This window comes from Sylvia atricapilla, chromosome 2 (assembly GCF_009819655.1).
Source record: "Sylvia atricapilla isolate bSylAtr1 chromosome 2, bSylAtr1.pri, whole genome shotgun sequence".
Classification (NCBI taxonomy): Eukaryota; Metazoa; Chordata; class Aves; order Passeriformes; family Sylviidae; genus Sylvia; species Sylvia atricapilla.
Genome location: NC_089141.1, coordinates 32,640,851 through 32,666,540, shown reverse-complemented (window position 1 = coordinate 32,666,540; position 25,690 = coordinate 32,640,851). Strand labels below are relative to the sequence as shown.

The following is a 25,690-nucleotide window of genomic DNA, read 5'->3' as shown; positions in this document are numbered from 1 at the left end:
CTAAAGGCCACAGAAATTGATAGACTGTCCCATGCCTGAGGACAGTCACACAACACTCACACCACCACGGGGAAAAAAGCATCCTAAGAATGTGGTCAGTGCCTCTGCAAACAATTCCTGTAGGGCAAAGGGAATATTTTTTATACTGACACTATTACACAGGAGGGACAAACTGATGATCCAAGAAGAAAAGATACCAGACCCTATAGAGATGTTTCAAACATTTTCCAAGACAGATGCATTTTGGAAAAGAGAAAATCTGAGGAGGAAAACCAAATGGTATTTGCCATTTATCTTAGTTTTGTTACTAGGTAACAAAATGCACTACTTGCCCTGAGCAGTTTTACTTTTGCTTTTACCATGAGCAAAATAACCATTTTAAATCAGAAAGTTGAAAGCTTCTCTGTACCAAAGTAAGGGAAGTCAGTCTGAAGGTCAAATATAACTGAGGCAATTATAAGGTATAAATATTTGCTGTAAGTAAGCACAGAGTCCTTACATTCTATCTGCTCTACATGAACATTTTTGGAGTAGAAATTGAAGAACGCTCTGGAACGCTCTGTTTTTTTAAATGCATATGGTATTTTTGGCTACAGGTGTGAGTGAGAAGGTGGGTAGGAGTTGTGTGGGAGGAACCAAGTACAAAGAAATGTTTAAACTGTTCATAATGGATAGGAAATGTCTCACAAAAAAACAACAGCAGGATGATGCACAGACATTAGACAAAATCTGATTAACATAAGATCCCTCTGCAAGGGAGAACCTTGTATAAAACACCAGAGACAATACTGAAGTGAGATGCTCAAACACTGGTGTTGCAAACTAGGTTTATATAGTGCCAGTGCCATGCACCAGAGGCAGAAAACCCCATATCTCCACCAGTCCCTTCCCAATCCATAGTTGTTTACTTCTCAGAAAGCACAGGAAAAAAGATAGTGTCCTTCCCCATGAATGAGTACATCCTGATACTACACCAGATCAACAGGAAAATCACACAGAATGCTTTGATTTACTTCATTCATCTGACTGAGGTTAGATGAGAGGTGAAATAGAATTATTGTGAGAGTACTGCGTGTTTCTTTGCAGCACAGTCTGCTCTTTTTCTACTCTTTCCTGCGGCTGTTGAGCAATCACCCTTGAGAAAATTTTTATTCCCTTAAGGTGACCTTAGGATGCATTGCCTGGGAGCAGTCATCTTGCTCCAGAGCAAGCAGTCTACTTTTTCTCTTGCTTCTACTCTCAAGCTCCAAGTCACACTGCATCCAGCCATTGTGAACACAAAGCATTTCCACAGGAGGATGAAATAAAACTGATACTGCTTTTATGGTTCACGATTTTATGTTACTTTTATATGCCATTAAGGAAGCACAATGTTAGCTGAAAAAGCAAATATATATTAAAAGGGCAAACTGACATGAAATTGGAGATGCAGTTTGAGACACCTAAATATAGATATGAATGGATGTGGTGCTTAAGCTTAAAAGTCAACACAGATATTATAGCTTACAGAGAAATTCAACCTGCTCTATACAGCTCACAGCTGGCCAGCTGATATGTTCTCTCACCTCCTCTGACATTAATGGCAACCAGATACCCAGCAAACATGTAGATGTCTAAATGTAAGTATCTTAATCTGATGTTTAACCTTGCACAAAGATATAAAATTCAGTAGTTTCAAAAGTTAAGATTCAAATGTATATATTTGATGCTGACTCCTTATGCCTATTAATTCTCTGTAATTTTTTCAGTTGTATACAATCTGATGCTGCCTTACAGAAAATTAAGGAACTGTCTGAAATGTTGGCATAGGGAATTCAAGGAGCAATATGCACTATTTCTGTGAAATTTTAAATCTGAATTTTGCTGCTGAACTTGCATGTAAAAACTAATTCTCTGTGTTTTAGGTCCTGTAACTATTGAAAAAGTTGCCCACTTTGCACTGAAAGTGCTTTGAAGCATTGAGGCTAGGACACCTAAAAGAAAGACTTAAGTTTTATCAAGATTGTGATTTGATATTGAAATACAAAAAATAATGTGGCATTTTTTCTTTCAAAAGGATGGTACTGCTTCTCCTGCTTCCCCAGGAACTTCCCCTAAAAATTGCAATGTATTCATCATGTACATCTTTCCTAAAATTATAAGACTTCTTTCTGTCAGTGTGTATGCACAATGGGTGGCCATTTTATGCATATAGCTCATGGAAATAATTTTAATGCAGGTGTGGTTTTGACTAACCAACACTGGCTTCCCATCGTTGTTTTAATAGGAAAAATACTCCTTACCATTGGAAGTGGAACTTAAAACTGCAAGAATGGCATCAAGGAACATTAAATTTTATTTTTATTGAAGACTGCATTCTCCTAACAGATGGAGAACTTGGGGTTAGATCTGAGTTCAAGTTCTGAGTTCAAGTTCTGAGTTAGTTTAGTTCAGCCTCTAAACTTGGCCCAGAATTCTAAAATTATTTTAAACAAATAATTTAACACATTGGCACCTCATTTCTGCTGCTCTACAATGGAAAGGATTTTTTCATGGATATTCTGAACTGTTTCCCTAGGCTTAGAAGTATCTGAGATGAAAATTAATCTGGATGTACACATGTAGTAAATCAAGCATTAATGTCAATTAGAATTCAAAATGCTACTTGATAATAGTTATTATATACTAAGTAAGAGGAAAATACTACAGGGAGGGATATATTCTAGCACATTGGTGATGTATATGCTACTTCATTTTAATAAAGGCATTCAGAAATGAGAAAGAAAATGAATAGCTGGGTGGTGATTCAAAATAGTACAATGAATTATAGCCAGAGGAAATTTTCATTTTAAGAAAACCCTTTCAGGGTTCTCAGTCTTCTCAGGCAACATAAAAATTCACTTTTGGGCTATTTGAAATGCTTTACTATGTGACACAGATTTTCCATGATTCTTCAATAGACCTTCAAGGTTCAGATAGGATTCACGTGTTCTCTCTGTACAGGAGCACTGGGGATATCAGCCTTCTTTCTGAGATATTTTGAATTATTTCCAATTAACTGAAAACGGGAAAGATCCTGCCATCCCCGCTTTTTCTGACGTTTCAGCCAGTTCCCAAAAGCAGACTGCTGTCGTTACTGATCCTGGGCCGCCACCTGGTGGCATTTGGGAAAAATAAATTCAAATTTCACTCGTCCGTGGCTTGGACTCGTCCATGCCAAGGCTGCGGCACCATCCTTCCCAGTGCTCCCGGAGGGCTCTAGGGTTGGACCCCTGCCTCTCACACCCCGACACTGAGGCAGAAGGAGAGGCAGAGATGATGGGATTTGTCCAAGCCTTGTCCTGGGACACTCGGTGTGTCTCTCCAAGGCAATGCATGTGAAGGTAGAACCTTGCTGAGACTCACTGGTGGATTTGCAATCTGTTTTAGGTATTTTTATAGGTCCATTCCCAAAGGTGAGAATACACAGCTCTTAACCAGCCAACATTGCCATATTCACAGCACAGGCATGAATCAGGAGAGAGCCCATGATGCTCACTGTCCACCTGGGAGAGTGAGCCTTAGGAAAATGATGCACCCTGCCTATGGTCACATAGGACACCAGCTAAATGGATTAAATTCATTAAACTGAATCACAGAACTGTTTGGGTTGAAAGGGACCTTTAAAGGTCACCTAGTCCAACCCCCCTGCAATGGGCAAGGACAAGAATGAAAGAAGTAGCATTCAGAAAGATAATAAATATTAGAGGGATTGGCCAAAAAGCAGTTCACAGCACATTGTAAAGACATGTAAAATATCACAAAAGAAGAACTCTTATGGCTTCATTGTAATTCTGCAATACCAGTCTTATAAGAAATTAAACTCAGATATCTAAATCACTTACTATGCTTCCTGTCAGTAAGAAATTAAACCAAGCTTCAGCTGATTACAAATAGCAGCTTTGAGGATACTATTTGTCCTTGTTAATCAGATTTGCCCCGTTTTGAGAAACAAATGGGAAAAATATTTCTGTAGGGAAATAATTGTTCCGAGGGATGAGACAAGAAGGAACAAACAGTGAGAAACAGACATTTTTTTCTGCAGTCTTTATAAAATTAAAGTGTCTGGGACCCTTCACTAGACAATGGTACAAGATTAATGAGCTCTGGGCATGAAATTGGTTTTGTTTGAACATGGACAAATGGATCCATAATAGTTATTTGTGACTAAATAAGTAACAAGAGCCTGACTGGGTGATTGCCTGGGGATATGTATGCAGTCTAATTTAGTAATAATTTCCATCCCTCTCTGCTCAATAACAAATAAACAACTTTTGCAAGACAAGTAAATGCTGATGCAACACTAGTAACATTAATTAGAACTAATGGAAAATGTCACTACAAAACAGATAAAATTAAAGTTAAAATTTTTACTGTGGCTGTAGCATACAGTTCTAAATATATCCTGCTTAAAAAATAAGAAAATGAACTTTTAAATTTGTATTTGAACTTCTGGATTTTTGAATACAATGTACTGTGAAAGGCTTTGATCTCATTAGTCAGCCCTATTTTGCTGCATCTATCCAAGAAAAAATAAATTGCATAATTGTCCTGAAGAAACTTCTGTTCCTATTATTTGGGTTTCTTGTCTGTGCTCTTCCTGACACAGGCCTTTGAATTCCTTATCTCTTCATAAGAATAACTTTGTAAGAATCGGTTTTCATTTTCTTGCAGTTCCCTAGAAACTTTCTACTTGGAGAGCTCTTTAAGGCAGTGTTGGGAGGAAAAGGTTAAAAGAAGAAGAGTGCAGAAAAGTGCTGAGGAAGATGTGAAATTCCAAAAGACCTTGCAGGTGGGAATGCTGAGGCCTGGAGAATATCAGTGTGGGAATATACTCCTTAGACTATGCCTACTGCTCTGTCAGTTTTGAGAAGTAGAATTTCTGTTTAGCGATAACAGGTGTTTTGAGGGACTTGGGGGCACTCTCAGGGACACGCTTGAGCTCCCTGTTTTGGGAGACAGAAGATCAGAGCTCAGAGATCATAAAAGCACAGATCACAGCATGCTGGGTAGCTCCACATGTGTGAGCCCTGGACAAGTGGGTGCACACAACAGCCCTGGCACCCCTCAGGATGGACTGAGCCTGACAGTTCCTGCGTTCCCACTCCTGTGTCTCTGCCCAATGGTGCTTTGGGATCTCTGGTTAGCAAGGTAATTAAATAAACTTACTATTGCATTTCAGACGTAGGCTTGTGGTTGTTCTGCCTGCCTGCCTGTGTCGACTCGCAGCAGCACCTAAACACCTTCTACTTGCTCTTTCTCATTTTTTCTTCCAGAACTTTTAAGCAACAGGTCTAGACAAAATACACTATTGTGATCCTCACAATGTCAGGTTACTGCCTCCCTTTGGTGATAACGTAACCAGATTTTCTATATATTACAAAACACCTCCAGCCACCTCTTTACCACTTCTTACAAAACTTTGACAGGTGCAAGGTAAATTCACTTTTCATAGAATAGGCCAAAGACAATCCTTAGCAATGTAGGAAAACCATGTCCAGCTTTCTCCTGAATTTAAATATTGACTAGGAAAGGGTTGCATAACCACATCACAAACCGTCCAGGCTGAAGCCATCTTCCACCCTTAACTCTAACTAAATTTCAGCCAGGGATGCAGGATTCACAGGGATAGAAGGCACAACAGTGGGGGACAGTGTGATACTGCAGCTTAGTGCATGCATCAAATATCTGGGATAAGTGATTCCTGTGCTTCAGCTCTTTTCCTTAAGGTTATTGTTGCTCTTCACATGAAACAGTCTCATCTGTATCAATTTGGGATAGTTTGTTTTTTCTTTTTCTGTAAGGAATATGAATAATGTCAATGGGTATTTAACTACATTTCCAAGGCTTCCACTGTTATTCAAATTCCTTTATATTCAGATTATCTTGGTCAGGTGTTTGATTACTTGCCAGAGCCTAAAACACAAATGTTCTGGTTTAAAAATGTGTGATATCAATTATATGCATGAATGAAAAATTAAAAAGATGGTTTTGAGTCTAAGTATGCAAAATATAACCTCAGGCTACAAAGAATTTCATCCAGTAAAATTTGAAATGAATTTCTGAGGGATCGTCAAATTCATCAGAGGCAGAGAGATAATTAACATAACCTAAATAATCTCCTCGTTGTGGTGAGCTATTTGCTAAGCAGTAGAGTGCACGCTAGATGGCAGCCTGAGTATAGATGATTTCATCCTACTGCCTGGTCTCCCTCAAGGTACAATTCAGAAATATCCTTGGACTCAGTAGTGTGTTTTGGGCAAAATGGAACTGATTGTAGGGCCAAAATACGGGATGTTAGGTCTGGAATGTGCTTAGGTCCTCCCTGTGGTGTCATCATAGTGCAGGTAGCATTAAGCAGTGAAAAGTCTCATTCCCAACTAAATGCAAGTAACACCAGTAACAAATGCTCTAAAACTCAAGGGCAAAAAAACCAAAATATGCAGAAATAAACTATTTGCAGCTCAGACTTCACAACATGCAAACCAGAAAAGACTTCTTTGTATGCCCCATGCAGTTCAGACAAAGACCAAGATGAAGAGGACAGGCCAAGAGAAGCACTTACAGATAAGATTTGATCTCCTCGCTGCAGCTCTCCGCTGAGGTCCGCTGGTCCACCTGCGAGGATGAAAGACACGAAAATGCCTTCCCCGTCTTCTCCTCCCACAATGTTGAAACCAAGTCCTGTGGAGCCCTTGTGCAGGATGATTTTTCGAGGCTCTCTGCACAGAAACAAAATGATAATGTTTAAGCACTCAAACCTCTTACTGTGTATGCATTTTTCATAGCATCTTATACATACTATATTTTGCCTAAGACACGATGCCCTACTATTGTCTAAAGAAACCATGTAATAAATGATAAAACTGGTGAACAGATAAGGTAGGAATCAACCAGCACTATTTTTTTTCCCCTCATGGTTGAATTCAAACATCTCTATTAATTTCACCCTGCTGGCATCATCTTCACCATGCTAAGTGACAAATTTATTAAAAGGAAAAACAGAACACTAAATATATTTAATAATCTATTTTTTAGCAATATTAAATATCCAGGTACAATCAATCTGTATATGGCACCTTTTTATTTTAAGTTCCAGTCTTGCTTTTGCAACAAATGAACAAAAAAGCCCCTTACAACTCCAAGCAAAGCAATGGAAGTTGTTTTTGATCGTGAACAGATTTGGAGCAAATAACATTTACATGATCAAGCTAATACAGCAGTTTCTCATTAAAAACTTCAGTTTGACATTATCAGGGTCATGCATTTGTTAAGTCACACTGCAACTTTATCACTGAACCAGCCCAAGGGGTACCTGATTTTGCCACACTCATTAAAAAATTATTAATTATGATAGAAATCAATAAATAATAACAGGCATATCTCACACAGCTCTTTTCATCCGTAAATTGAAAATATGGCCCAGAGGATGTAAACATAGCATGCAATTTACTGATGGGAATACTCATTTCCAGAAATAGATAACTTTTCTAAGCAATCAAGGTAGCATCCTTGAGAAAGGTTCCCAACGATTCTTGTTCCCAGTCTCTACATACAGGGCCTCAGAGCTTGCTCTCCCTTGGATACACAAGGACACACAAGCACATACACACACTCCATGTTTATTGCTACTTACCCCATTTCAAATCCCTCTAACAATTTAATTTTCAGAAAAAGCATAAATGCTGTTAAATTATGATGTATAAACTTGAAGCCCAGCCTTGCAAATCTCCCCAACACATACATATAAAGTGTCTATAACTCCTCCCAGAGAAATAGGATGCTCTACTCATTCTTTAAGTTTACAAAAAAACCTGTCAGCAACAAAAACACACGTTCAGAATGCTTCTTGTATAAAAGATTCAAAATTTCCTCCATTATAGTGCAGTTCTGCATCACACAAATAGATCTTTCATTTCAGTTTTGTTTTTAAAGAACAGAGAAAAAAGGAACAGAAGTTATTAAATTGAGGGATGCCTTACTTGCTACAAGTTTAATCTTATTTATACATGGAGACTTTATCTTGACATGACACTTCTGAAATCACAGGCATTTGTTAATCCCTGCCCAGTGATAATATTCAGATGGTATCCCCAACTTGATTATGACGAAAGTAACATCTCAGCTTTCTGAAACTGAAGCTTCAGATTTTTGAAAGAGAAGACTAAAGCAAAGTATTAGTCCTACTCTGTATGGTCCTTCATCTCTTGACTTTTTCTAACAGTGTAAAGTCAGAAAACAGTTAAAAATACAGCTGTGAGCAAAATATATATTGTATTGAGTTTGTGTATTCTTGAAGTATTTTTAAGAATCAGAAAATAAAGGTAGAGGGTTCTTTTTCTTTTGCATCACTGCTGTTGATTTGCCTTGTAGCAACTTCCTTTAACACCTTGTTAAATATGTGCAGAGTAGACATAACATGATCCAGAATCTAAGAAGTCAAGTAGGTTTTTAATTAGAAGTGTGGCCTGGGGGTTGGAGCAGAACTAGGACAGTGAGCTGAAAGCATGGTTTCTCTTCTCTGCTTAGCCCATGCACTGCTGAGTGTTCTTGGCAACTCATTTATTCTCCCAGCTTCAGTTTCCTCATCCACAAAATGATATGGTGACACTTGTCATCTTCATGTCCTACACATCAGAAATACTTTGCAAGACTTGAGCAACTGCCATTTATTATTTACAAGAATATTGAAGAAAAAGAGGCAGCAAAGTCAAACCAATACATTTGCATGCTCTGCTGGTGAGAAATCAGAAGAGATCTCATTCAAAATAAGAATGAGTATTTTCACATATGACAGGCAGCTTGGATCAAATAGTTGAAACTCAGGGCCATGGGCAAAATTAGGTCAATACAACTGGGTATCTACTGAATAGTAAGCTGTTCAGCTCAACACAATGCTGGCCCAGTTATTAATCCCTGTCTCTGATCAAGTCAGCAGATCTATGCCTAAAATGCTACCAGTGCTGTTTTATAAATTTGGCCTTTTGACAGCAAAATTCACATTCTGCTCTTGGATGATTATGTTCAGAGGAAGTTCAGACAATAACAGGAAAAGGTCAGAAGCTGTGATTAGCATGCAATGGGTTTCCACCCCTGCTCTTTTACCTAATCAGGTCGCTTTGGTCATGACTCACATTTGGCTGAATAGAGGCTGACCATCCTTAACATGTCTTTGTATTTCTTTCATATCTGAGCACCCTGCAGAATCTGAAAGCTGGACTCAAGAATACCAAAGAGCTGTCGTTGTTAGAAAAATAACCTTTAGCCATTACTGTACTACAAAAGCTAAAGGAAGTGGAGTGTATATGCCAATTCACCTTAATATAATAAATGTGTTTTAAAAAATATGTAATTGTTCACACTTGCATAGTGTACTTAGAATGACAACCAAAAAAAGGGCTTGTGATAGTAAAAAAGTTGATATAAAATTTATGAAGTTGAAGTAGGAAAAATATTTCCTAAGGAAACTAACTACAGTACCAGCCACTGCCCAGGTGATCTTTTAAGAATGATGCAGCAATTAGTTACCTGCCAGTGCCTTATCCACACTGACTGAAAAGTCTAAGCTGAAGAGAAGAATGTTACATATTTTATCGCCTGGTGTAAAAGTTACAGTCAACCCTTAATATGATATTTAAAAGGTCTAAGAACAGCTGTTCCAATTTTTCTTGAATATGTGGGAATTAACATCAGAGGAAATTCCTTTGCCTTTAGTTCCAGTACACAAGAGAGGACTCAAGACAAAATGCAGATAAATGTTGTAAAGGAGGTGATGGAATCAAGCACTTTAAGATGACATGATGATGGGAGATTTGAGAAGTGAATGAAAAGTAACTCAAATGTGAATGATGCTTTCTTGCAGTCAAGGCACTCAGAATGTGTAGTTGTCTGCAGAAAACAGCAACTAAGGCAGAACTTATTTTAAAATGGGGGTAGCTGGGCACTGGAACAGGCTCCCCAGGGCAGTGGTCACAGCACCAGGCTGACAGAGTTCAAGGAGGATTTGGACAATGCTCTCAGGCACACGGTGTGACTCTTGGGGATGTCCTGTGCAGGGCCTGGAGCTGGACTTAACAATTCTTGTGGGTCCTTCCAGCTCAGGATATTCTATGGTTCTATGAAAATGTTTTATTTGGAGACAATAGATGGCACTCTGTAGCTACTCTGGAAAAAGGAGCAATCGGACATCCAGTGTTTCTGAAATTCATGTTTCAGCCTCCAGCTTTAACTATTTATCCCATTTACATTTTCTTCTGTGATAAATACAGCTGAAGGTAACTTTGTAGGTGCTAACAAAGTGTACTAGCACTTTAATTTGGTGTGTGCATGTTTTATACCCTCCTGCAGCTCTATACCACATACAAACAGAGCAGAGCAGCAGGGGAAATCAAGCAGAAATTAGAAAGGAGTGTGAGATGAAAACATTCCTGGACTGACAGAAGGCAGCAGAAGGGAGGGGGGAAACAGAAAAGAGAAAAAAGGAAAAATGAAAGAAGAGAGAAATCAGAGTAAAGGGAGGCAGTGCCTCTGTATAGGAGATCAGGAAAGGAAATAAAAAGGTAGGGAAAGAAGAAAGGAAGATTTACATTAATAGATCCAGGAGTAAAGGAGAAAATAAAGTGCTGCAATCCACACAAATTTACAGGCTGAGAAATCAATGGCAGAATCAATTTGGATGGACTTGGTTACTTGCTTTAGGGAATGCATCAGATCAGATTCTGTAAATCACATTATAAATTGCAAGCCTGATGTAAAAGCAAAGGATTACTAAATTAATATTTGAAAACAATAAGCAGTAACAAACCAGAGCAGGTAAAATGTCAACACTTAAGGAAATATCTTCTCTCATAAAAATGCAATGACCAAAAATAAATCAAAGTACAGCCTTTCTCTCCTCAACAGTTTTTTTTTTGTTGTTTGTTTGGTTTTTTTTTGTTTATGCATGCTTAATTTGATCAATATCTTGAAAACAGAGGTGCTTTTTATTTACTACATTTATACTGAATATTTGGTTTGATCAGTTTACTTTTAACAAACAGAAAATGACAAGACAAAAATATGACTACTACTATCATTCTTCTATAGACTGGAATTCATTGTAATTATAAATCTAATTTAAGAGATTAAAACTGGACTGATAAATGATGGGGAAGTGCTTTCTAAAAACAAGTAATTCTTATAATAATTAACTGAAAGAAAATCCATGATTAAATAGATTATTTTGTGCTGCTGGCAACATTAAAGAAAAGAGTCAGTTGACACAGCTCTGTCTTCCTGTTTCTTTTGTACTATCTATAAAATTGGAGTGCTGACACAGTTTTGTGCTTTTTAAAATAGCTACATTAAGAAACATTAAGCAACACTGGGTGTCTTCAGATATCAGACCCTAGGGATTTCTTCAGTTGTATACCATCAATGAGGTATCTCAAATCTGCAGAGGCTTAGAACTATGGCTTTGTGATTGATTTGGCTGCAGGTTTTTGTTGTTTTGGCTTTTTAATATTTTTTTTCCTTTTTGTGGTTGGTTTTTTTGCCTTTCCTCCTCCTCCCAAACTGCCATTTTCTTCACAAAGGATGTTGAAAGCATACATAAATTCACACATATGTTGCTTTGGTGTTATGGTAACACAGATCACAGAAAGCCCAGAAGAATATTCATCTTATTGCTTGCATTAGGGTAACATCAATAGACAAGTCAGGGCCCACAACCTTTGTACACATATATAGTGCAAGAAAACCCATAGCAGCTACTGCAATCAGCAAACAGCAGGAGGGAAAGGTGAAGCTGCAAGAAGTTGTATCATTTGGGCAAAGTCACATAAGTATATGAGGGAGAAGAGCACGCAGGGACAGGACAACAGGAAATGGCTTTAAACTGAAACAGGATGGATTTAGATTAAATATTAGGAACAATGTATCTGCTGTGAGGTTGGTGAGACACTGACACAGGCTGCCCAGAAAAGCTGTGGATGCCCAACCCACAAGAAGTGTTCAAGCCCAGGTTGGATGGGCATTTAAGCCACCTGGTGGAAGATGACCTTGCCCATGGTGGGGGGGTTGGAACTGGGTGATCTTTAAAGTCCCTTCCAACCCAAGCCATTCTGTGATTCTCTGAAACAATCTACCCCAAATCTAGGGCTGCAAGGCCCCTTCTCTTGAGCAGTATAAATATATTTGGCTTCTGACAATCCACAGCGTGAGCACTGAGTTACCTTAGAGTCATTTGGCTAATCAAGACATTTCTTTTTCACAACAGTAATACCAATTTTCCTCTCATGCTTCAAAAGATTCTGACAAATACCTGTGTGTTTATTTCTGGCAACCAAAGGACATTCATACTGGAAGGACCTAAAAAAAGCTGGTTCAAATAGATCGTTCATTCTTCTTAACAGTGTTGAACACAGGGAGATTGGAGGGACAGAGTATAGGCCCGTGTGTGTGATGGTTTAAAATCTGATTAATCAAACAAGAGATAATATGAAATTCTAAGTTGTTGAAGGCCTGAAATATGCACACACACCTTTTCAAAAGGCTCTTTTGGCAAAACCAAACTTTCTTTATATCAATTTTCTTTCATATTTCTACAACTCTTGTTTCACACAAAAGGAAAATCTCTCTGCACTGCTCTCATCTATTGCTTTATTGCAATATCACTTCTATTGCATCTCAGCTTTTACTTTTCCCCTCATTATTCCCTATTAGGCTTGGCAAAATCTTTCCATTAAGATGTGGAACAGCTCCACCCCTTGCTTTCCTCCCTAGCCCTGCCCCTCACTCGCCTTTGTTGCAGTGACCAAAGCACCAGGACCTGGCCGTGGCAGGGAGCTGCAGACCTTCCTTTCTCAGTTCCCAGTCCTTCACCACCTCATGGCACCTGACAGACCAGTGTTACACCTGACCCTGGGAGGTCTGATCCCTGATAGTGACTTTAATTAGTGCTATCCTACTTTTAATTATGATTGAAAAGAACAAAAATAAGGAAGCCTTCCTCTTATCTACTGCTTTCACATTGACCATCACAGTCCAGAGGAGTAACTTTGCCTACATAAATTGAAACAATGTTTTGGCCTTCTAATTGATTAGTGATTTATTTCATTTTACCAAATATTGGTATACTAACAACTAAGCACTCAGCCTATAATACGTACCTTTATCAGATTACTTAGCAAAATACCACTTTGCCTACTGAAGTTACCCCATCTGCTTGAAACAAGTGTTTCGTCCACTTATTTGACTATGGATACTTTGGCATTTGTTGTTCACTGAACATGTAAAAGCAACGGTTTATTCTAATTTTAATACTGACTAAAATATTAATGCATTTATTCTGCAAACATCATGCCTAAACTGTCACAAACTTTTAAGTATACTTAATCAGAGGGAGCCTACTGGGAGCCAGGCTTCAACCTGACTGAAGCATGTGTGATTGCACAGCATTATATTCTGCAACTGGTTTTGTTATGTAGGAAGACCTTTGGACTTTAGCAATCTTTCATTTTTTCTTTTCTAGAGAAATGAAAGCCTGCACACCAGGATAAGTCTTCTGCTTGCAGATAGCAAGATGGAATTGGCACACAGGAATAATCTTTCTGATTTGAAAAACTGATCTGCATTTCTACCATGACACCTGACATTTACTTCAAATGCACAGCAAGTCTGTCTCCTGGGTTTGAGAAATCTCATTGATTTTTAGAGAGATAATGTAGGACAGCTAATATAGTCTTTAGGTCTATAAGGGATAATTATTCCTGTCTGTTTGTTCAATTAGCCTTTGTCTCACATAATCACTTATCTCTTCCCTGTTCAAGGTGGTATATTATTTACATGCTAATAATAAAAATAAATCTTGAAAACTGCATCTCTGTACCACCTGCTACACCCAGCACAGACAACTCCATACTAGAAAGGTTTGCTTTGCATCTTGCTCTCAAAAACTATTGGTTCCATATTGAAACTGCTGTTCCAAAAACTATTACTTACAGCATTCAATAGCTCCATTTACCATGAATGCTCCAGCTTTACAGTTTGTAAACAAAGCTGCATGAGATGGAACTGGGAGAGGCAAGAGAATTGCACTACCAGGAGACAGGAACTATTCAAATGCTCAGAGAACACCTAAAAATAGCAGTGCCTCTAAGCCATGTTTCAAAATATCAATACACAGGCTGCTAGTAGCAAGCATCTCAAATTGCTTCATAGAAGACATTTCTGAAACAAAATGCATTCTGCAATATCTGTGCTATTCAGAATAAAAAGTCTTATCCTTAGTCATGGTTCGAATGCTGTTTATTTATATATAAATGTTTATATGTATATATATTTCAGATACTCAGACACATTGATTAAGTCAAAAAGACTCGATCAAATAAGTTGAAATCCAGTTTCCAAGAGTTGGCTGGTAGCATACAAAGTTCAATTTAGTGGGGGTGCCAAAAGCAGAGAGAATGGCTGTCAGATATCACTAACATTAAAGCTTTGCGTGCTAGTATGGCAGGATTTCAAAAAAAACAAGGGCTGTTTTCAACCAATATTTTTCTTATTTTGGATAGTCAAATCTAAGATTATTCATTAAAACCACTTCAAAAAACTCAAAACAACACAGAATAAATCTGAACACCTCATGTACAGTTATTACATTGTGAAGAATATATGGCTTGAATATAAAGGAAAAATAATTTAAAGATGTTCTTATTTTCCCTGCCTGGGCACTCATTTTTTGTTGCTGGACATGAAATTTACAAAAGCCCTCTATAATAAAAAAAAAATAAATTGTTTTATGTGCTTATCAATCACATTCTTGAAAAAAAGCTATTTGAGTTCTTTAAAAATCTATTCTGGTCAGCTCTATTATCACACATTCAACAGGGTGGAAAGGACTAAATGCCAGCAAGTGCAATTTCCTCTGCATTTATTTAACCCTCCCAAATGTATTTTTTCATTCATAGGACCCAATAATTTTCTCACTTCAGTGACTCCACAGTCAGTCAGAGAGGGCCAGCACGCAGGGTACAAATGTCAGCGTGTGCCAGGGACACCTTGCAGGTAAAGCAGCTGTTTAAAAAGTGCATCTCAAAAGCAATATAGTGAATCTCCTAAATACAGGATGCTACTGATAGGAACACGGTTCCTAAAAGGGAAAAATAACTTTGTCTTGACCTCAAATTCTATTAGCTGTAAACCTACTTAGCAGCATGGACTCTACAAAAACATTAGAGTAAATCGAGCTTTAACATAATGAAATATTTAGGGCTGAGCTGATTACTCATTTCTGCTCAGCAGTGGAATAGGCTACCAGGCCTACTTCTGAAACATGATGCAGTGTAAGTTGATTAGTAATAATTACCAGCTGATGTTCTTCTACCTCCTGAACAACAGGAGGCCTGTGGTATCAACTGCACATTTTCTGCACTCTAGTGATTCACACACAAGATATATGCAAGCTGTGTGCATATATACTGTGTGGCCAGTAAAGATTCTGCAATTTATCTAAAAATTTATTTAGACAGATTGATTTCCAAATTTAAGTAGGAGCGTAAAACTACAGGATGATTCCTGAACTGGTCCAACAGATCAAGCCAGAGACATAATAATAGAATTTCCTTCCTTACATCTCAATTGAGCAAATTATTTTTTTCTTCCCCTCCCACTCCTTTTTAACCACTCAAATTGTTCTTGAAGCTCAGTTTTATTTCAAACATCAATTTATTCATGAGATGATTTGAAGAAGAGTCAGGGGAATTTATTATGACTCTTTCTTTGGATTAGAGAGATATAGAAAGGAAATTTAAAAAGAGGGTGTTTAAGCACTGAAACTGCTTGTCCAGGACTTGAGCAATTTCCACATTTTTGATAGTCACACCTTCACTGAACAAGACCTTGAGCAACCTTATCTACCTTAAAATTGGTCCTGTTTTGTGCATGGTGGCTGGATGATGGTGAGGGCTTCAATTACAGAACTATCTTCCTGATGATAGCCCTTGAGCCACATGCACTTTGCCTGCATAATTCCATTATTCAATCTAATTTTCAATGAATAATTACAACAGCTGTGTTACATATTTTAAATAATCATATTTTAAAATCATAGATCTAGAGAAGAAATTAAGAATTGAGACTTTTGAGAAAACTATTTCAGGCTTCACCTAGGACAGGATTATTTTACACATTGACCACTTTATTTTCTGACTGCACAACTGTACAGAAACTAAACAGAACAAAACAACTGTGAAAGAAACAAAAGGACAATTAGATGACTTCTTTCCTCTGTGGAAAATGTATACTCTCACTTCTATCACAAGAAAGGCTTTAAAATATGAACTGAGAGCAGCCTATGATAAGTTATTACCCATGCCTACAGAGTTCCACATTTCTATGGGAGGGGATAAAAAATTTTGACTTTTTTTTAGACTATGCCAGTCAGCGCAAACAAAAATCTATGTTCCTGTGTTAAATATCAGCCTTTCTAATACTGTAAAGAGGCAACAATATTAATAGTTGTGAATTATTTGCATTTTACACCATTGTCTTAGTTAAAATTGAGACAGCTGTGCACCCAGGACTGTGTTTCATAGTTAACACACACATATACAAAGACATTCACAGCGCAGGATAAATATTTTCTATCAGTACTTCTTCATCCTTAGTTTTGGCCACTGGTTTGTCAAAAAGAACTCATGCACACATTAAGAAATAGAGAAAGACTCCACTGGGCTTTTCCATGAGAAGTGGGAAGATTTTACAGCTAACTCAAGTAAATACTAACACTAGTCAAGTGAGATGAATTGAAGAAATGGTATCCAATATATCTCCATGACAGATATTCTCATTTCCATGAAAAACAAACCTTTCAGTGTAAGTACCAAGAGAGGGTCAGCACTAATTTGAAACTTCATTGGTTCATCTCCCAGACTTAAACCCCGTGGTGTGCAAACCCACATCTAATGAACAGCTCTGTGTTTGTGGGTAGTTCAGCTGTACCTGACAGCTCTGGTGTCAGTGACAGCTCAGTGGTATCTGACACCTCTACAGCAGCTTCAACAGAGAATGATCTTACCCTTCCACAGAAATGGTCCGCTGCAAGCTCACTGTGGGTGGACGCGTTGCAGTGCTGTGCTGGGAATGACTGTACAGCCAAGGAAGAATAAAGAAAAGCATTTGTTAAAGATATAGAAGTTTCTCTTGCTCTTACTGTCTCTAGCAGTATAGCTAATGCCAAAAGAGATACAACAATCAGATTGTTTTACATGTGTCTAAAGCATTTTGACTTCAGTGGTACCCATCTGTTCAAAAAGGGCTTAATTGTACAATCTCCCATGTTTAAATTCAACTTTTATTTCTCATTAAGAGCAGAAAATTAAGATAGTAACTTCCCCCATCTTTCCTACTCATTTTTTAAATACATAAATATTCACACACAGAGTTCAGTAATTTAAAATAACTTAAATGCTAATTATTCCACTAAATATACTAAACATACAATGCAAATTTAAGTTCAGAGCAAAAGGTAAATCAGCAAATGATAATGTAATCAATCTAATTCTCTGTGTTTCTCAGTAAAAGACAACATGTGTTCCTTAGAATTGCACCTTGATGTAACTTCAATATTAGTTCTATCATATTTTAAGCAGCTTGAATCTTTCCACATGGATTTTTTATTAATCTAGGACACAATATTCAGGAAAAAAGGAAATATTTTTTCTATAGGAAAACACAGATAGTCTGAAAAAAACCCGTTTTGACTGATTTTGATTTTTGATGTCTAATGGCTTCTCATATGTTATACTGACATGATTAAGAAACCTGAATAATAATTTTCAAAATACACAGTATGGGCTGATATCAGTATTATACTATGGGATAATAGTATTGTAAATACGAATGGATAAAACAAAGCATCAGTCAAAGGCAGTTTTGTGATAATAAATTGTACTCCTTATCCAAGACAACATGCTTAAATAAAATATTAAAAGCAGAAGCATCTGGGTGTATTTTCTGTATAGTTTAAATTACTACAGCACATAGTGAGGCCCAGCACATAGTATTAATAATGCAAAGTACATGATAAAAATAAATCTTTATGTCGGTTTTATATAATTGATTCTAATAACTGAAGACTTCGTCTTGTTTTCAAGCTTTACATATATGTCAAGCTGCTTGTTCAGAAGCAACACATCTTATTTTCAATAAAAGCTACTTCATTTGACATTAGTGAGCAACACATCTATTTTACATGAGTTTCATCCTGTAGTATAGTCAGTACTGTCTGACAGAAAATATGTCTTTTGTTTGTTTGGTTGGTTTGTTTTTTGTGTGTAGCCCATGGAGTTGTGATGCGTGTCACTGGACAAACAAAAGTCCTGATGCCACCTGGTAACTTCTGTTGTGGAAACTGTGCTCTTGTTTTACGTTAGTAATGTATTCATCCTTATTGAGAAGGTTTCAAAAGGTTTGTGGAAAAGCATATTCCCCTTCTAAGAAGAGCTGCAGAGGTTTTATTCTGTTTTATGGCAAAACTTCTTTAGGAGTATAGCAAGTTTTTGGGATCACGATGTGAACAGAAAGGCTGAGTTGGACAAACGCTGCAGAACATTACATGAATATTGGCTAAAATTCCACGTTAAGTTTGCATGTACAAGGAACACTACACCCCCCACTCCTGCCAAACGAGGGGCTCATCTATCTGCAATATCCCACCCATTAGAAAACCTTTTCCAATCCTAGAGATTTGTGACACAGTATTCAAATGAGCCCTCACTTTCTTTCATGAAAATAGTTCAGAACTGGTGATACGAAAACTCATTTTCTTTTACATAATTATAAAAATCAAGTTTGATGCTTGATACAAGCTTGTGCCTTCTAAGGTATCATCGTGACTATAATGACACCTTCAAGTCTAAAATGCAGTTTAATCATTGCTTGACACAAGTTGCTATTGGAGACAGAATAATAGTCTGATATGATTCCTAACTGACTTATTGAAGAGATAATCTCCTAGTGAATTCTATCAAACTGATGGAACCAGCAGAAAGAAGCTGTTTTCATCACATGTTTAATACACTTGTGCATTTGCTGTGTCTTTTGCAGTACAGAAGAAACAAAGCTTTTGAGTTACTGCTACCAACACTTTCTGTAACAAATGCCTAAACATATCCCTATTGAGATAAGTAAGTGGCATAGTTTTGAACTGACAAAGTATTCAAAGTTTGACATTTAGGCTTACAAAAATGCTACCATTTCTCTGAAATGATACAGAATGAAGCTCCTACTAGTTTTAGTAGCATAAAATAACAATATTTCCACTGGAAAAACACAATACACAAAACGAATTTTCCCTGAAGAAAAGAACATTACATCCTGTAAAGACCAGTTTTAACTTAAATCCATTTTATTTTAGTTCACTGAGATAAGGGGAATATACTGTTCTTGTAAGACAATTTATAAGAGTGAAGGAACAAAGAATGAGATTGTAAATTAATAATAAGATGCAAAACTGGGAGCAAAGAATCCAACCTCTCTTTTGATTGGGTTTAAGTTGCTTTTTGTTTTAAACTTATTTCTCAGACAAGGCTAACCATTTCATGACTTCGTTAAATACTAAAAATAGAGCAGCCTGGTGTTCATGTATTTTTTAAACTGTTTATTATGAAAATAATAATATCAATAAGTATTATAGAAACAAAAAGATGAGCAGCCAGTCTCCTTAGCTTTAATTCTGTTCTAGGCCAAGAAAGCTCTGAAGGCACTTTTGCTGTGTGGGTGATGCTGAAACTGGAGGCAGCATCTTAAAACCTTCTTTCCCCACAAGGATCAGATGAACCACCACCTTCCCTTTCCAAATGACACTTTCACCCATACACAATATGCCAGTGAAACCTCTATCTGGGATGCAACAACCATGTTAGGGAAATATTTATTGTGTTTTAAACTTCAATAATGAAAAAATATGGACAAAAATATGACACCATTAAGGGATCAGACTGCATGATGCTCAAATCAGCTCATCCTAAACCCTGCCTGTTGCATTGACAGTAGAACAAATAAGGTTACTACAGTCCAAATTTTTTTTCTTCTCTTTTGTTTGGAGAAAACCAAGACACACTGTTTTTACAAAGAGAGTACCAGAAAAGTCATTAGATTTCCTCTCTCAACCCTCAACCTCTATCAACAAAGAACAGATGTCCTTTGTTTGCTATAGCCCTGATTTAGGAAACCTTTTCTTTTCATGTATCTTTATTTTGACAAGTCAAAAGTGACAGCATTAAAGTTATTTGCTTTCTAAATCAATTGACCTGCAACTTCTCATAAAGCGAAGCAGCCGCGGCACAGGCGGGGTAGAGACCTCTCTGAGCAATGGCTTTGGAGCAGCCATTCTTCAGCTACCAATTCCCAAACTGCCACACAGATGAAAAATATACAAACTCCATTTGTCTATCAATATGTTCTCTGCAGGAAAAAAAAAAAATCCAAAACAAACAACACCACCACCAAACCCAAAACTAGAGCTCTGAGTTATTCTTTGTCATTCACATTACTAAAACAAAAAAGAGTGATAAATGCAATATTGAAAAAATCCACTGGAGACCAGTGAAGGGAACGCTAATACTGTTTGTTTTTATGATGTATTCTCAGCATGTTGTTTCTTATGTCCAGGATTGAAGGTAGCACTGCAGTTGTTTATAAAGCTTCTAAGCCTTTGGTTTGATGGATGTAAGAGTTTAGGAAGGCAACATGCTTTAATTCCATTAATGTGGAGTTGTAATTCAGCTCAGTGAAGTGAATCCAGCTTTTCCTGATGCTGCCAACAGCTAAACTCCTAACTTAAATGAGTTTTTGCACTCCTGTGGGATTAATTAGAAGACCAGAGATTGCTTTTTTTTTGGCATTAATTTTATCTCAGCTACAAATGGTTTGATAATATCCAGTACTGACAGCTACTGACCCAAATTAGAAGTGTCAAACTAACCAGACAGTCTCCCATCAGAGGCAAATAGGAAACTTCAGGGAATAGGGCATTCAACCCTGCTGTGTTCAGATCACCCTCAGGTAACAAAGCCAGACATGAGATGTAATGCTGTTTTCATGCACAGGCACATGCAGTGAGGATTTTAGCAGCATAACTCCATTTTTAAAATGGCATCTGTACATCTATTGTACAAATAGCATTGCTAGGCTAAATAGCTACTCATTGGAAAACAGAAAAGTAACAAAATGAAGGATTAGGCTGCCACTCTGCCTACAAACGTAGGATAAGGGCCACGCTACATCTCTGCTCAGGTTCTCTGAGGTTATTTTACTTGCACAAGTAAAGTAAAAAAGGTTGTCAACATATTCCTCCCACCCTACCTCCCTTCCCTGAACAGTGTTCACAAAGAAGTGGTTAGCCACATTTTGAGACTTAAAGTATTTGAGTTATTGCAGCCATAAATCAGCATCATTTAGCAATAAGGAAAAATGCAAGGTGGAGCCGTGATTCAGAGGAATGCTTCAGCTCCTGGAATAAAGCTAATTATCCACCTTCGTTAGCGGTGTGCCTAATTCAGGTACCTGATCTTCAAAGTGGTGAAACATCCACTGACTTCAAATATACTTCCTTATGGCTGAGGTAATTGCAGGAGATAATGATAACCTTTGAAACATAAAAATCTTGCTTATTTGAGAGGATTTGTTCTTTCGGCTTGAGATACAGTATTTAAAACAGCAGAAGTGCTTTAGAATGATGTGGGGGGAACTGAAAGTAATTAGGAACGCTGTTTAAAGGAGTGACATGGAGAGGACGTATTTTTAAAGCTGTTCCAGGAGTAAAGTTCCCATATAGGGCACATCCAGACTCAAAGTATTGTGAAGAACTCAGCATTGAGTTAATTAAGGATAGTGAGTGAAAACTGCTACAAAATCCTAATCCAATCCTAACTGATTATGTTCCTTGCTCGTATCTTCATATTTTGGACAAACTGTTGGGTTTTTAGAAGTGGGGTGCTTAAATCTCCACAGCATTCCAAGACATTTCATTACTATTAAAAAAAAAAGAAAAAAAAAAATAAGCTTAAGTCTTCCTACCAGCCTCAGTTATAATACTCTTGTTATTATTGCTATCATTATTATTTATGATACCGTAATGATAATGAGGAATTATAAAGCTCTTTCTGGGAGCTGAAGTACTCCCTGATGAACTTAGTTTGAGAATTATACCAGCTGAGGACTGAGTTTTACAATGCAAAATATTTAGAGCAAGTGAAAAACATTGAGATGTGTAGGAAAAATAAAGGGATAATGGTAGAAGAAGGAAAATCCAACACACTCACTTGCTTAAGCAGTACTGGATGTAAATGATCCATAAACATAACACCTGATTTTGTGTCTAATTACAGCTGTGGAAGAGGAGGCAGTGCTATTTTTGTGACTTTAAATAGGGAACGTTTGTTTAGAAACTGCAGGAAACCTCCCGAGGCACTCCTCATGGTCTCCCGATCACCTACAGCTCCTGGTGCCTGGTACCACGCCCAACACAGCGCTGCTCTGCAGTTCCTCACGGAGAAGGCAGCTGTCACCCTCCTTCCTACTCTTTGGCACGATGCTTATGCACTTCCACATCACAACATTCAAATGCTGTCCCTCATTTCCTGATACTATCACTCCAAATTCTCCCCAGCACTAGGGCTTTCAAAGCTGCAGACACAAGTTGTCATGAACTCACCACAACCCACATTCACTGTCACCCTGTGCTACTCAGGGTGAGCAAGTTCAGAAATCAGGAGTGAAGCTGAGTCCAGAAGGAAGAGAAAGGTTGGGGGGAGGTGTTTTAAGGTTTGCTTTTATTTCTCACTGCCCTACTCTGATTTAATTGCATTACTTTCACTGAGTTGAGCCAGCTTAGCTTGTGATGGTGATAGATCTCTCCCTGGAGCACAGGAATACACCCTTACACACAGCCTTTCACAGGGAGTACAGAGAACAACTTCCATCAGTAGTTCCTCTGCAGCTGCTGCAGCACTCACCACTGTCCCATAAACCCCATTTCTGATGGATTTCTAGAGCTGTGCACTGCTGCCATGATGAAACACATTGTTAGGTCTCCCTGCAAGTAACAACTAAAGTATGTGCACCGAACTTTCTTTGCAGTTTCAGCAAATGTAAAAAGACATTAGGAAGGGCTTGAAAAAATGGGTCCATGTTTAAGGAACTTTGGCAAAACTTGGACAGAAATCAAGAGATAGCTCAGCAGTTTTGGGAAAATTCATAAAGGCACAATAGGAAGAATCGTAAGATTTGCAGTCCAAAAATACCAAATTGCACATGAGACATGTATTTAACAATTGCATTGTAGGGGGAAGGCAGAAGAGGAAAAAAAGAAATTATTAGGTAAGTTGTCCAGTAAGAAAAGTGCTCCTATTGTCTAAAGGAAAAGCTCATCTAGTCTATAGTCTGTGAATACATCATAAATTCTGAAATATTCTAAACTAGTAAATTATTCCTAGCAATGTTAACAGGCAGTAAGCCTGGAGTCTCAGAAAGTGTTAAGACTAAGTTTTTAGGTGACTTGGTTTATTATTGTCAATAGCACTAAATGAAATGCATTTTTGTCAAAATAAAATTTTGTGGGAGGGAGACAGGTACTCAATAAGAGTATAAAAAAAAAAACTGGTTAAACAGGCAATTGAAAAATCTGGGAAACCTCACATTTTCATGTACTTTTTCACCAGAGTCCACAGAAGTTCATCTAAAGTTAAGAATTCCCCTTAAAAGAACATTGAGAGCTCCCTTCAGGAATCAGAGACTCTTAATTCCAATCCAGGATCCAAAAAGAGAGAGCATAATGTGATTTTAACACAAAACTCTGTCAGACCAATCTTCTTGTCAACAAAATGAACTTTCTTTGCACTTAAGACACTAGAAAAATAATTTGTAGGACTTTTGTACTACATCTGCTTGATTTTTAAAGGTAGGGAAATCACAGATAAATAAACCTAATGATAGACTTAAAATAACATCAACCCATTAAACTAATTTGCAAAGTTTCTATCCCTCTCCATCCAAAGGGAAAAAACCACACAAAATTCTTCTTATGCTGGAATCATTGCACTAAATTTTACTAATTTAGGATAAAGTATGTGGAAATTAAAGTGATTTAAAATAGCAATGAAAAATTGTCTGATGGCAAACCATACCATGCCATTATTAAACACTTCTATATGTTATAAGATGCTTTATCATTATATTTGAATAATAGTAATAAAAAAATCCTACAGAAATTTAAGTTCAATATTGTATAAGACCAAGTTAATTTTCTCTGTGCTTACTAACCTTCACAAGTGCATTGCATTGAATTACAGACAAGGAGTACATTCAGCTTCCACAGAAGTGGCTCATTAAAACAAATAGGATTATCACAACAGAAAGAGCATCATTTTACAATTTAAGATTTATCAGAAAAGCACACTCCATACTGCAGTTTCTCCTGACACTGTGTTTACTGCACCTGTGTGATACCTTCCGATAATGTTATCCCTCCTATCCGGATACACATTATCTCTGTGCAAGCTGGAAGTATGCGTTGAACACATCTTTTTCTAACAGAGCAGAGGTGAGAATGTAATCCTACATCAGCAGCTATTTAGTCTCACTTCCTCTGTCATTCAAAGCAGCCCAGCATGCAAGTGTGCATGTGCAGCTATACCAAGCACAAACACAACCACCCTAGAAAAATACACAAAGAGAAAAAAGCAAACACAGAAATAATGCAATGCACATAAACAACATTCCAACAGGATAAAGACAAACAGCAGGGAATGGCAATTAGAAAATGTAGAAGTGTAAAGACTGTTCTGTCAAAATGAAAGATGAACAGTGAAGTAATTCAACAGTTTAAGTTCCTCTGCTTCTAATCTAGTCTATAGGAGCCATGATTTTTGAACCATTTTAATTTGATAGAAGTTAGACTTAGCATTTCATGGGAAACACTGAGTATCTTATACCACAGGGTCTAAGGATGAAGTATACATGAAACTAGACATGAAAAAAAAATTAAAACTCTATTAATTTTCCTCATTCTGGGGTTACTCCCAATGGAAGTGTCAGGCATAAGCATCTCCCAGAGAAGATGATTGTAATATTACCTAACCACATTAGTAATTAATTTTGCCTGGCTTTGATTATAGGCCCTAGACTAGATTAGATGAATGATGATATATTATTTATTTATATGTTCCATTATGTCAATCCTTATATTCATAGATTGACATATAAAGCACCAGTTATTTAAAAATAGTTATTAAATTCAATCTTTGAAGAGATAGTTAGCTAATTAAGGAAGAACTGTGAAATGAATTTATGAAGAATTCAACTCTATGCCTGTGGTAGTCATTAAGGTGAATTGTTTAGTTACAAATTTAATAGATAAATCATTTGAGTAAAACATTGGAATGTGGTTTTAAAAGATTTCCAAAATTAGCAAGCATGTATAAGTGACTGAGCTGATACACAGTCAATTTGTGATCCTTCTGGTGACTAATTTAACATCACTACAATAAAATAGTCTAAGTCATGAACAAAAGCCTGAGTTTCCTCTGCTAAACTTTACAAGTATTTCATACAGGTTAGGGGTCATTCCCTATAATTACAGCCTTCTCACCAGTAAGCCAGCAAACCCAAGGCTCTTGGGTTATTTAAAGGTTAC

At 37.3% G+C, this 25,690-nt stretch overlaps 1 protein-coding gene across 6 annotated transcripts in view; it reads right to left on the bottom strand.

Annotated features, from left to right (window-relative positions):
- The window catches only part of DLG2 (discs large MAGUK scaffold protein 2), a 986,088-nt gene that overhangs the window by 205,366 nt on the left and 755,032 nt on the right, over positions 1-25,690 (bottom strand). For all 6 annotated transcript variants that reach the window (XM_066341286.1, XM_066341281.1, XM_066341282.1 and 3 more), the window contains 2 exons: positions 17,072-17,140; positions 6,584-6,740 (listed from right to left, as the gene is read on the bottom strand). In XM_066341286.1, coding sequence (XP_066197383.1) covers positions 6,584-6,740; positions 17,072-17,140 — 226 coding nt within the window. The remainder of the gene's footprint in view (positions 1-6,583; positions 6,741-17,071; positions 17,141-25,690) is intronic.